Raw genomic sequence first — 13,974 nt, forward strand, 5'->3', positions numbered from 1 at the left:
TTAAAAAATAGTATCATCGAACAGGCTGGGAGTATGGATCAACCTGCCAATACCCATGTCCAGGGAAGAAGCAATTTCAGAAGTCCAAAAATGTCTGTACCCCAAAAAGAATTCTGGTCCATACTCCCAGAGGGATAAAGAATAGGAAAGCTTCCAATGGAGGGGATGGGATGTGGAACTCTGGTGGTGGGAACTGTGTGGAATTGTACCCCTCTTATCTATGGTCTTGTTGACATTTTTATTTTATATGTAAATTAATATATATTTAAATATGTAGAAATTTTAAAAAGAAAAAATAGTATCATTGAGGAAAATTAAAAATCAACATCTGATCAAAGTTCAACAAGATCAATCTTATGAACTTTTAGTATGTTAATGTCAGCCACATACATGACGTGGTAAAACTGTTCATGAACACAGGTCTGCATCTTACAAAGGGATAGTGCCCAGGAGCTTGATAATCCACCTCCTACATGCAGCTATGCTACCAGTACATTTATCTGGCAGCATCAGAAGACTCTGGTAGTTCAAACTCCTCGTTTCTCTTGATAATGAGGGTTGCTGAGTATCATAATCAAGTGGTTAAGGAGTCCTTACAGTAGGAAGCGCTTCTCACAGCTTATCTTTATGGCCATTAGGCCTTGAGTCTTACACTTCTCAGTTTCTTACAGAAATTTACGTTTGCTCTTTTAATCACATTAACATAGTATAGAATTATTATTTTTAGAAGTGAGATGATTTGAGACAAGTCAGGAAGGGACAAAATGAAAATCTGAATACAAGTCTGATTCTATATCCACGTTCGAGGCTACTGCAGCACGCCGATACCTTCTTCATTTCCTTGGCGTCACTGAGAAGCCAACCACCCCACATTGAGACAAAATTTAAAGTAAGCTTATTGCTTTTAGGTTTGGAACTTTATGCTTTTTTTTCATGGAAACACATCTAAAGTATTCCATAAAGAAATTTATGGGAGTCAGGCAGTAGCACAGTGGGTTAAGCACACGTGGCGCAAAGCGCAAGGACCGGTGTAAGGATCCCAGTTCCAGCCCCCAGCTCCCCACCTGCAGGGGAGTCGCTTCATAGGCGATGAAGTAGGTCTGCAGGTCTCTGTCTTTCTCTCCCCCTCTCTGTCTTCCCCTCCTCTCTCCATTTCTCTCTGTCCTATCCAAGAACAACAGCATCAACAACAATAAATACAACAAGAGCAACAAAAGGGAATAAATAAATATTTTTTAAAATAAAAAAAAGAAATTTAATTGAGTCATTTCTAGATAATGAAATTTAAATATAAGAAGCATCTGGAATTCTCTTCAGAAGCTACTGAACTGAGTAATTAGGCAGTATATAATTATTGTAATTTAGAATTTTGGATGTAATTTCATTTTTTAAAAGAAAATCACTGTCTCGTTATTAAAGCTGTTACTGTTTTTTCTCAAGTTTCTCAGTACTTTCACTTTGTTACTCTTAACTTCTGATATAATACGTACCTCAAAGCCTTAAAAAGCAAGTAATAATGATAATAATTAAAGAAAGAGGCTCTAGATGATGGCCTGCATGGTGCAGCTTTTCATTTCCATCACAGAGTTTCTGACCGAGATGGTTGAGGGGGTGGAAATGAGACCATGTAGTTCCAGAAAGTTCCAAGGTGATGCTGATGTCACTTGTCTGGGGATTGCTCTTTCAATGTTAGCTCGGCAGTAATAAATGAGGCCTCGGGAGGTAGGCCTGACTTCCTATTATGAGTTCCCTACTCTGGTCATCTGACCGTGGACAGGATAAAAATTCTCTAAGAAGACGAAGTGTGCCCTGTGGTGGAGGGAGGCAGCACTGTGGGGATGCGTAAGGTGTGCTCCCTGATAGTCTGGGAAGATGGACTGGCATAACCCCTGAGACACTGTCTTATAAAACATTTGTCCAGGGACTGAGGAGACAGCATAATGGTTATAAAGACTTTCATGCCTCTGGCTCTGAGACACCAGGTTTAATCCCCAGCATCACCATAAACCAGAGCTGAGCAGGGCTCTGGTTGGTCTATCTATCTTGTCTATCCTCTGTCTCTCATTAAAATAAATAAATGAACCAAAAAAAAAAAATACCTTTAGATAAATAAACCATTTGTTCAGCAAAAATTAAAACAAGAAAAAATTATATGAAATTAAACATTAGAGAAGCTATATGGGGACGAGAAAATGGAAAAAGGAAGGAAAGATAGAACTATCACCCTAGAACAGCAGGTACTGGGAAGTGGCTGGGTGATAAGGGCAGAATGCTATAAAGGTCCATTAGGATTCCTTTCTAAACCACTTTAAAAAGTTGATACACAGTAACAGAGGAGATTTGAAGTTAGGCAGCTATTACTCCTTCTTGGAGCATGATTAATTAGAAGACACACAAATATTTTGATGTGCTAGAAACTTAATAAATTTCCCATCTGATCAGGTTTCTTTTCTTTCTTTTTTTTTATATTTTATTCAAGAGGACAGAGAGAACTTGAGCGGGGGAAGGAGATAGAGAAGGAAAGACAAGACATCTGCAGACCTGCTTCACTGCTTGGGTAATGTCCCCGCTGCAGGTGGGGAGTCGGGGCTTGAACCCAGATCCTTGCAAGGATCCTTTTACATCATAATATATGTGCTTAACTGAGTGTGCCCAGCCCGGCCCCCATGGTTTCTGTTTTTTTAAAGGGCGAAGTAAAGTGATACCTGTGGAAAAGTCACTGTGATTTGGTATTGACGCAATCACTGATGTTAATATGATACCCAAAATGAGTAAAAGTGGAACAGTTTCAAATGTTGATTTCTAAGTACAAAATTGAATACAACTAAATGATACCTTTCGCATAGTCTTCTGAATTATAATTTTGGAAGTTCTATATCCATAGGTGTGTTGTGGTATTAATGTTTTCCAACCAAACTTTTTTCTCAGTCTGATAATATGTTGTATCACATCGTCATCCTCTGGTTCTGGTTTAGAACATTAAAGAAAATTCCAGTGAGTGTAAATATAGGTAGAGCTTAAGGCTAATGTACATAAGTTATGAAAAACATGGTGAAAACATATCTTATTAGTAAACAAAAACATGACTACTCAAATTCATTTATTAAACTCACTTGAATGTATTAGAAAAAATAAAAGGGAATTAATAGGTAGAGCTGGTCAAATCTCCATGCCCCATCTTGAATGGAACTTGAAGGAGTCCCATTAGCTGAGATAAAGCCAGAAGGAAAAGGATGAGTGACAGATGCCTTCACTCATTGACCAGACTTAAGAAACAAAGTAAGGGACACAAAGGGTGAACGGTGCTCTGCTGTGACCCAGCGTAGAGGCCCAAGGACTCTAAAGAGGGCAGGCAGGAGGGGGTGCAAGGGAGTTGAATGCTGGAGCATGAAACTGTAATGAGGCTTTTGCAGGCTGACAGCTCTCAGCGCTCGGCCTGTGAGTCCCACCCCCCGGCTTTAGACACTGCCAAGTGCAAACACTAGCAGTCAGCTTCTGGTCATTCTGGATTTCAAAAGATTAGGCTTCCACACCTGGCAACTGAATAGGAGGCACTTGAATAGGACAGAAATCTGGCTCTGCCAACAGGGCGGCTACCCACACACTCCCTCACCCTGTTCCCCACAAATCCCAATTTTCAACTGAAACGTATCTAAGCAGTGCACGCCTGCCCAGAAGCTGGCAGCTGGCTCTCTCCCTGCTGATAGACAGGCCTCCTGTCTCAGCTTTGGGGCACACGGCTCCTTTTTACTCCCTGCCCTCCACTTCTCTTGCTGTGTGCTGCCTTGTTCTCGCCAAGATCCCCTGTGCATCGCTAGCCAGAAGGACAAATATGGCTTCACTGGGGATGCAGAGCACTGTGGTGTAAGAGGTTACTTGGTGGAGGGTCTACCTAGCATGCAGACCCCTGTCCTGGGCCAGCAGGAAGCTGTACACGTCACAGCTGCCGTATAAACCACTGCTGCCCCCACTAACGTGACTGTTTAAAGATCGCTTAATACAAATCTATAGAAACTGAAAAGCGAGCGATGTTGCTTTTAATTTTAACACTGCTGATTCCAAGGAAAGTGGTCACTGCAGACTAGACTTCTAAGAGCTTTATAAAAATAAGCCATAGTGGGGAGTCGGGCGGTGGAGCAGTGGGTTAAGCGCACGTGGCGCAAAGCGCAGGGACTGGCGTAAGGATCCCGGTTCGAGCCCCCGGCTCCCCACCTGCAGGGGAGTTGCTTCACGGGCGGTGAAGCAGGTCTGCAGGTGTCTATCTTTCTCTCCCCTCTCTCTCTGTCTTCCCCTCCTCTCTCCATTTCTCTCTGTCCTATCCAACAACAAAGCAACGTCAACAATGGCAATAATAAGCGCAAGGAGGCTGCAACAACCAGGGCAACAAAAAGGGGGAAAAATGGTCTCCAGGAGCGGTAGATTCATGGTGCAGGCACCGAGCCCAGCAATAACCCTGGAGGAAAAAAAAAAAAAAGGCCATAGTGGACTAGTGAGATAGCTCACTGGAAAGGCACCTGCTTTGCCATGCTGTGGGGGCCAAGATCGAGCCCCTGGGCCCCACAGCAGTGCTCAGATTCAAACTCGGGGAATACGAGAACACGTTTTAGAATTCCGGCCACTACAACTTCTTCCTAAAAGGTACTACTAACTGTCAGTGTCTGTTCAAGCCTCTAAATTATTTTCTCTTTTTCTATTTGAAATTTTCATAATTTTTAAAATTATAAAATTATATATAAAATTTTAAAATTATAAAAAAAATTAAAATTATAAAATTATAATTATAGTTTAAAGGTTTGTGTATTAATTAATGACAGAGACGAGAGAGAGAGAGAGAGAGAGAGAGAGTGTGTGTGTGTGTGTGTGTGTGTGTGTGTGTGTGTGTGTGTGAACATCACTCTGGCACATGTGATGCCAGGGATCAAACTTGGGACCCCATAGCTGAGAGGTCAATCCTTTATCCACTAGCCACCTCAGGGCCACAAAATCCTAAGATATTCTGAGTCCTTAAATCTTCACTGGCTCACATCCTCCTGAGTTTAGAAAAGCTAGATAAGAGGGGCAAATTAGATAATGCAATTGTCAAGACTTTCTAGGTTGTTTCTAAATTTAACTAGCTACCACTTCACCTATATTCTGCCCTGTCTTTTACCAACAACAATTTCAAAACACTGGAGAATACTATGACAAAACACTGGAGAATACTATGACAAGACATTCTTAAAAATGTATATATTTGGGAGTCGGGCGGTGGCGCAGTGGGTTTAGTGCACATGGCGCAAAGTGCAAGGACCATCGTAAGGATCCCAGTTCAAGCCCCCGGCTCCCTACCTGCACGGGAGTCGCTTCACAAGTGGTAAAGCAGGTCTGCAGGTGTCTATCTTTTTCTCCCCCTGTCTTCCCCTCCTCTCTCCATTTCTCTCTGTCCTATCCAACACAATGACATCAATAACAACAATAACTACAACAATAAAAAACAAGGGCAACAAAAGGGAATAAATAAATATTAAAATTTTTTTTAAAAAAATGTATATATTTCTTTTTGAGAGAGAGAGAGAGAGTGTGTGTGTGTGTGTGTGTGTGTGTGTGTGAGAGAGAGAGAGAGAGAGAGAGAGAGAGGGCATCATTCTAGTATGCGAGTTACCAGGGATTGAACCAGCAACTTCAGGCATACAAGGCCTGCACTCTACCTGCTGAGTCACATCCCTGCCTGCCAGAATTTAAAAAAAAAAATCAGTGTACAACATAAACACACAAGGCTACAGTATTTTTCAAAAAGCACAGCGCCTTCTCAGCAAGGCGGCCAGTGATCCACACACCTATGTCATCAAACCGCACTGCCTTCATCTTGCTGACTTTTGGACAAATTTGGCTTTGAGTCTTTTTTTCTTCTGTTGTCTCTTTGTGAAGGATTGGTTCTGGAGCAAGTTCATCTTGTTGAGCCATAACTTCTGGAAGATAATCTGGAAATAGAGCCGATATTGGTTGAATCCCGAGCATGAATGAGAAATGATAGCATGGTTAAGTCCACATGACAAGGAAAAAGGGTCAATCCTTCTATGAGACTCAAAGCCCCGCACTGAAGAGCACTGGCCCAAGGCGCCTGGGTGCCAGACTCCATGACAAGCGTTTACCATTCACCGTTTCGTCATTTACTTTGGCAAGTTGCTGACTGGTACGGTCGTGACAAGGGTTGAGTTAGGAACTAAAAACACACAGTAAGTGCTTACTAAGACCGATGTTAGGTACTGATTTTATCACGACAATATGCACAATTAATGAAAATTAGGTGAGTCTAGAAACTGTTCACATACAAATGCAGAGAAGTAACAGGGCCAATTTCTCATATTTTTTCTACAACTTAAGTGGTGGTGGATTTTCTTTTTTAAATTGGGAGGTTAATAGTTTATGGACCAATTGTTGGTGCATGGGTACAATTTCTCATCTTTTTTCAGCACTTAGAAGAATGGGGAAGTTATGTCTTGTGAATCATTTTTCTCTAATAAAACAATTAAAAAACATAAATCTACATGCCTATACAGAAATCTTCATAAATATCTTCTGTCGTCTCTGCCTCTAAGGTTGCAGGAATTGTTCTAGTCATCTCCTTTACTTCTGTTTTAGTTGATTGGCTCGTTGCTAGTGTGATATCTCTGTATATTTCCTCTTCATATATGACAATCCTAGTGTGACACAGAGAATAAGAATCCATGGATAACCTTCTGTGTAGCAGAATTTAAGTCTTGGGACCAGGCAGTGGCGTACCTGGTTAAATGCACACACTACAGTGTACAAGGACCCAGGTTTAAGGCCCTGGTCCCCACCTGTAGGGGGACAGCTTCCATGGTAACCTAGAGCAATGGTGTCTCCTTGCCTCTTTCCCTCTCCCCTCCCCCGCCTCAATTTTTCTCTGTCTCTACCCAATAATAATTAAGATTTTAAAAAATTGTTTAACAATAAAAAAGTGCAACAAAAAAATTGTTTGTTTAAAAAATTAATTTAAATCTCTAGTCTGTACTTTACAATATACCTTCAGGCAACTTCTGTTGGTGCCTTGAAAGGCAGATCCAAAAAATCAATGGGGCAATTACGGTAAAATGCAATATAGGCCTAAACTGCATAACCACTGGCGTTTTAAAGCAGGAGCACCAAAGTCAATAGCTGACATGTAAGAATGCATTCCTAAGACAGCCTCGGGAAACCGTTCCTGTCCACACCCTCCTTGCTACGGGGAGGAACCGGGGTCCTCTGGAGGGCAGAGGGGAAGAGAAAGATCAGGAGAGTTAGTAGACTGTCGATCTCAGATTTCTAGCTCTCCCCTGCTTCACAGGATATAAAAAATACCAAGAGGAAAAAAAGTTCTTTCACATGTAAAAGCCTGGAGAGCAGAGTTTTATTTTTCTGCTGCAACAGGCATAAAGGACCATTTTTTAACTACCCCAAAAGGATTTTAAAATCCTCATTGCTGGGTCTGCAAGCTGGATCACCTGGACAGTGACCTTTTCAGTCAAGCACAGGCCCCAGGTTCAAGCCTGGCCTCCATCGCACTAGAGGAAGATACGGTGCTGTGGTTATCTTTCCCCTCTCTCCCTCTGTCTCTCTATCTGAAGTAGTCAGCTTAGAGCCGTGAGACTGCAGCAAGCACAAAAAATGTAAAGACGAATCATCACCCTAAATTTCAAAGATGAAAACATGTTACCCAATGTTCAGTTAGTGGCAGAGTGAAGTGAGAACATGGTTTTTGTAAATTCGACAATCAAATATCACCTCCTTTAATGAAATAGCAACAATCCATATTAAAAATTAGACCAAAATTTGGGGCTGGGGAGATAGGTCAGCCTGGTAGAGCACCCACTTGTACACCTGAGTTCCCAGAGGCTCCAGGTTCAGTCCCTGGCACCGCCTTATGCCAGAGATGAGCAGTGTGCTGGTCCTCTCTCTCCCTCCTCTTTTATACGCTTTTTCATAATAAGCAAATAAGTAGTTTGTTACAAACAAAAAACAAAAGGGGCTGGGTGGTGGCACACCTGTTTGAGAGCAAGGACCTGGGTTCAAGCCCCCAGTCCCCACCTGCAGAGGAAAAGCTTCAGGAACACTGAAGCAGGGCTGCGGGTGTCTCTTTCTCTCTTTTACTCTATCTTCCCTTCCCCTCTGGATCTCTGCCTATACCATCTAAGAAAAAATGAAAAGGGAAAAACAGGTGAGATGAAATGACCACTGGGAGCACTGGATTTGCAATGTAGGCACTGAGCCTCAGTGATAACCTTGATGGCCAAAAAACACTAAATTAAATTCAACTAAAACAGCAGAAAATATTTTTATATAACATACTAGCAAATTGTTGACAGCTTCCTCTTCGTTGAAATCTCTATGTCCTTCACTCATTTTTTTTGTACTGACTCCTTTACCAATTGCCTAACGATAGTTTACATTGTAAACTTTTAATATTCCATACATGTCGAAGCTATCTTCAAGCTTGAATTTTGTTTTCACTTTCTTGATAAACAGAAGTTCTTAACTTTAATACGATCCAATATTTCTAGCTTAGCTGCATGGTTTGGACTGTTTATGTCTTGTTCAAGAAATCTTTTCTTATTCTAAGGTGATTGATGACAAAGCTCTTACATTTTTTCCCCAGAAATTTTAAAGCTTTGACTTTCACCAATCTTGAAATTCACACATTAAATCCTTTTCCACAAATTCTATTTTTTTCCTTTTTTTTTTTTAATTTCTTTATGGGGGAATTAATGTTTTACAGTCGCTAGTAAATACAATAGTTTATACATGCATAACATTTCTCAGTTTTCCATATAACAAAACATCCCCCACTATTTTTTCCTTTGTTTTTTTAATTTCTTTATTGGGGAATTAATGTTTTACATTCCACAGTAAATACAATAGTTTGTACATGCACAACATTTCCCAGTTTTCCATATAACAAAACAACCCCCACTATTTTTTTTTCTTTTTTTTTAACCAAAGCACTGGTCAGCTCTGGCATAGAGGTACTGGAGATTGAACCTGGGACTTCTGGTGCCTCAGACATGAAAGGCCTTTTGTATGACCACTATGCTGTCTCCCCAGCCCCACAAATTAAATCCTTACGTTTAGGGTGTCATGAGTGATAGATTCAACTTCTCATTGCTCCCCATAAGGATGCGCAATGCTAATGGCAGATAGTTAAACGCCCAGTCCTTTCCCTTGCTGGCCTCTAAAAACAGTGAGTGCACCATCACTGCAATGGAAACAACTGCCCATCCCTGGGAACTGTACTTCTACTCATCTATCCTTCCCTGTGTGTCACATCACCTTGCTGAGACGGAGTGACTCAATGTATGCTTTCGTAGTTTTCAAATCACATTTGACTGATTGGTTATGAGTTTACAACACTAGAACATTCCAGCAGCACATCATCATACCTATACAGAAGCCCAGAGGTCACTGCAACTGCCACCAGGATCCTAGCACCACCACTACACCAAAGGCATCTTCTCTGTTCAGACCTCTGCCCTCCCCCGCCACTCCCCCTCACCCAATTCCTCAGCCTATTTTTGTTAAATAGTATAGATTTTTTTTAGCTCTTGATCAAAACCCTAAAATTCGTCTTTAAGTATATTTATATATCATTGGCCTCTTTTCTATACAAATTTCTTCTGATTAAGTTATCTTTACCTCCAGGGTTATCACTGGGGCTTGGTGCCTGCACTATGAATCCACTGCTCTTGGAGGCCATTTCCTTTCTGTTGTTGCTGCTGTTATTGTTGTTGTTGCTGCTATTGTTGCTGCTGCTGTAGTTGCTTGTAGGATAGGACAGAGAGAGGAGGGGAAGACAGAGAGGGGGAGAGAAAGACAGGCACCTGCAGACCTGCTTTACTGCTTGTGAAGTGATCCCCCTTGCAGGTGGGGAGCCAGGGGCTCGAACCGGGATTCTGGTGCCAGTCCTAGCACTTCACACTATGCGTGCTTAACCCGCTGTGCTACTGCCCGACCCCCTCTATATGAATTTTGCTGCGTTCTCAGATACATTTTATTTTCTCCATTCACATCAGACAAATGATTTGTGTAGACACACATTATATTAATTATTATTATAAGCTGTAGTTGTGATTTAATTACACTGTCAACCTAGTGCTGAACTATGGGAAGGAAAACTCACAATAGATATGAAATACTATGAAAATGGTTCTATTCTAGGAACCTTGCTAAACTCATTTATTTATATCTTTATTGGGGAATTAATGTTTTACATTCAACAGTAAGTACAATAGTTTGTACATGTATAACATTCCCCATACACTCATTTATTAATTACACTTTTAAAAACATTTATTTATTTATTTATTTATTATTGAATAGGGACAGAGAGAAATTGAGAGAGGGAAAGAAATAGACACCTGCAGTACTTACTTCGCCACTTGTGAAGTTTTCCCCCTGCAGGGGACCAGGGGCTTGAACCTGGGTCCTTGCGCACTGTAATGTATGTGCTTAACCAGTTAAGCCACTGCCTGCCCCCCTGATTATTACACTTTGTAAATTCCTTTGTGCCTCCTTTACAGATCACAACACCTAAGAATGATTGTGCTCTGCTTCTTCTTTTTCAAACTTTATAGATTACATTTCATTATCAGTATGGCTTACAATAACTACATATTGTTTAAAGTTTAATTTTATTCTATCTTATTTTACCTGGGGCTTTTGTTGCTTTTCTTTTTATCCATGTCTTCATTTATATTTGTGTGAAATCTGTGGGTATAGATGTCTCCATATATTTTTCTGAACAAAGGTATGAATTAATGGGCTGAAAAAGACATTCATGTAATTATTTTAATACAAAAGATAATTGGACAGCTACGATGACTAGTATTTAAACCTACATTATAGCTTCTAATTTTTTCACTTATCAGCTTCAAATTCAGTGTTTGATGCATCTCAACAAGAAAAAAAAATGTTTCAAACAATGTCTCACTTCAGAAACATAATGAATCCCAGGCAGAAACAAGTCTCTTTCTTGATAAGACTTCCAGTGAAATTCCTTAAGTCTGAATCTCCAGCAAGATCTCTGCAAGCCTTGATATTTTATCAGGAGGGGACTCCCCTTCCAAGTACTAACTCTCTCTTCCCTCCTCCATGCCTCCATTCCAGTAGACCGCCATCTCCTCTTCATGCACGTGAAGTGAGGCTAAGTTTTATTTTACCTATTTATTACTTTTCACTTTTGTCAGCCTAGTCTAAAGGTTTTGTATCCAAACAACCCATCAGCTTATAAACTGTCGAGTAAAACATGAAGTGAATCGTTTCAATTTGCATCATTCTTATTGGGAAAACGCACTTAGTACTCATTATTTTCAACATTGTCATGCATCCAGAATAAATTAGCGAGTGCCCAAGTACCACTGCATACCAAATTAAAAGGCTTTCACACACAGAAAGAACTGACTCCAGAAACTAAAAGGCAATCTTAAAATTACATCGCGATTTGCACATCAGATAGCCAAGAGCTGATATCCAAAATAAGTAAGGCCATCACACAACTCAACAACGTAAAACAAAGTAGGCTAAAAAAATGAAGCACACACTTCCCCCCAAAGACATCAGGTGGCCCACAGGCCTATAGAAAACAAACGCTCAACATCACTTAGTAGGGAAAAGATAATGAAGCCCACAGTAAGCGGCCACTTTACAGCCACAAGACAACCTGTCTCCAAAGGACTGGAAGCAAGATGAGTTCAGGAGACATTGTCAAGAGGAAGGAACCTTCCTGCCTTCAGGTGGAAAGGCAAACAGATGTGACCCCCGGTGGGGAATGGCATGGAAAGTTCTTAAGGAAATGAAAATCCCCCATGACCCCGCAGTATCTATTACCCGTCAGCATTTGTATGAAGAACACACAAATATTTGGAAAGACATGTGCACTATTCACAATAGTCAACATACGGGATAAATCGAAATATTCATAGCCAGGTGGACTGGGTACAGGAGCGGAGGGATATATCCTCAATAGACTATGACTTCGCCATTAAAAAGATGACATTGTATGGCTGGGGGAGATAGCACAATCGTTACGCAAGGACACTTTCGTGCCCGAGGCTCCAAATATCCAGGTTCAGTCCCTGGCACCACGATAAGCCAGAACTGAGCAGTGTTCTGGGGGGGGGGGGGGAATTAACAAGACAATGTGCCTTCTGGGGTAAAATGGGTGGAATTATGGTGACTGTACTACATGAAACAAGTAAGGAAGTGAAGGAAGTGAAAGAAAACGGCCACATGGTTTTGCCCACGTCTGGAATATACACACGCAGTGATGCAGATGTCTCTGTCTTCCCTTTCACCTCAGTTTCCCTGTCTCTACCCATGAAACGAACAAGTGAATATTATTCAAAGGAGTGATTAAGCTAGTCTTTAAAAAAAGTAATAAGGGAGTCGGACGGTAGCACACGGGTTAAGTGCACATGGCGCAAAGCGCAAGGACCTGCTTAAGGATCCCAGTTCAAGCCCCTGGCTCCCCACCTGCAGGGGAGTCGCTTCACAGGCGGTGAAGCAGGTCTGCAGGTGTCTGCCTTTCTCTCCCCCTCTCTGTCTTCCCTTCCTCTCTCCATTTCTCTCTGTCCTATCTAACAACGACAGCATCAGTAACAACAATAATAGTTAACTACAACATCAATTTAAAAAAAAAGGACAACAAAAGGGAAAATAAATAAATGTAAAAACAAATTTTAAAAAAAGGAATTTAGAAGAAATAACCAAAGGAACCAGCTCGGACTGGTGAAATAGCGCTTGGATAGTGTGTTGCTTTTGGCACCGCTTGAAGGAAGCTTGTGTGCTGTGGTCTCACTCTATTCTTTCACTATCACTCTATTCCTCACTGACAAGGAAGGAAGGAAGGGAGGAAGGAAGGAAGGAAGGAAGGAAGGAAGGAAGGAAGGAAGGAAGGAAGGAAGGAAGGAGAAAAGAAGGTGAGAGAAAGAAAAGGAAGAAAGGAGATGGAAACCACAGGGGGGGGGGGATAGATAAAACTCAAAAGAGAACAAGTTCAAAATGGAGAAACAAAATAAACAAACAAACACCCCGAACAATCACAATTTAAGACAAGAGCAGAATCATCTGTGTGTGTGGACGACGATCTAAGCAGGTGTGGACTTGAGTGGGTCGCCCCCCGCCATGGTTCCCGCAGCGTCCTCGCCTCCTGTAACCGTTGACCATCATAACCGTCCACACTGAACTGAAACCACCTTTGATTCCAAAGCCTCCTGGTGCAGTTCCCTAGGCCCGACCCACATTCCCCAGTGAGGGAGCACCTAGCACTGAGCACCAAGCGTGGAACACGGGCCCAGGCTCCTCAACTCGGCCTGCAGCCAGGGCGCTCCGGGTCCGGGTCCGGGTCCGGTCCGTGCAAGCGCCGCGAACCTGCCGCAAGGGCTTGTTTCCAGCTCACTCCGCGGCAGGGCTCCCTCGCCAGCCCAGACTGGGCCTGCAGGGGAAGGTCACTCCCTCCCACAAAAAATTGAGATGAGATGAGATAAAATAAAATAAACATCCGCTGAGCCACATGCAGAAGGCAAAGCGGGAAGGTGGCCCTCCAGGCCACACCAGTCCGGCCATGATGGCGGCGCCCAGGCCCTGCCGAGGCCGCCCTCACCTGGCCCAGTGCCGGGGGTCCGCCCGCACGGCCGGGGCCACAGGCTGAGGACCACCAGAGGCGCCTCCGAGACGGAGCCCAGGGACCCTCCCTAACTGCCCCCAAACCCCGTTGGCTCGAGCTGCCACGTAGCAGAGCCACAGTGTCGCCGGGAGGCTGGGGGGCCCGGGGCTCGGTGGATGCCGGGAGGCTGGGGGGGGCCTGGGGCACAGTGGATGCTGGGCGGTATGGGAGGGAGTAGTGAGGATTGAGCAGGTTGCTAAGGCTTCTGGGAAATTCCCGCCACAACGATGCCGCAGCCTCCAAAAGGGCGGACAGTGCCTGGGGTGGAGTTGACTGTG

The 13,974-nt window shown here is 42.7% G+C and overlaps 1 protein-coding gene and 1 long non-coding RNA gene across 6 annotated transcripts in view; both read right to left on the minus strand.

The window, feature by feature from the left end:
* The window catches only part of DNAH14 (dynein axonemal heavy chain 14), a 283,313-nt gene extending 277,357 nt beyond the window's left edge, over positions 1 to 5,956 (minus strand). For all 5 annotated transcript variants that reach the window (XM_060192438.1, XM_060192437.1, XM_060192440.1 and 2 more), the window contains exons 1-2: positions 5,817 to 5,956; positions 2,836 to 2,966 (exon numbers count right to left, since the gene is read on the minus strand). In XM_060192438.1, the coding sequence (XP_060048421.1) occupies positions 2,836 to 2,966; positions 5,817 to 5,943 (258 nt within the window). In that variant the 5' untranslated portion in view covers positions 5,944 to 5,956. The remainder of the gene's footprint in view (positions 1 to 2,835; positions 2,967 to 5,816) is intronic.
* Positions 5,957 to 6,540: 584 nt separating this feature from the next.
* On the minus strand, positions 6,541 to 13,740 carry LOC132538959 (uncharacterized). The gene is made up of 3 exons (XR_009550288.1): positions 13,634 to 13,740; positions 10,684 to 10,795; positions 6,541 to 6,680 (listed from the first exon to the last, which is right to left on the minus strand). It is a non-coding gene; the product is annotated as an uncharacterized LOC132538959 (long non-coding RNA).
* Positions 13,741 to 13,974: the final 234 nt, after the last annotated feature.

This window comes from Erinaceus europaeus, chromosome 6 (assembly GCF_950295315.1).
Source record: "Erinaceus europaeus chromosome 6, mEriEur2.1, whole genome shotgun sequence".
Classification (NCBI taxonomy): domain Eukaryota; kingdom Metazoa; phylum Chordata; class Mammalia; order Eulipotyphla; family Erinaceidae; genus Erinaceus; species Erinaceus europaeus.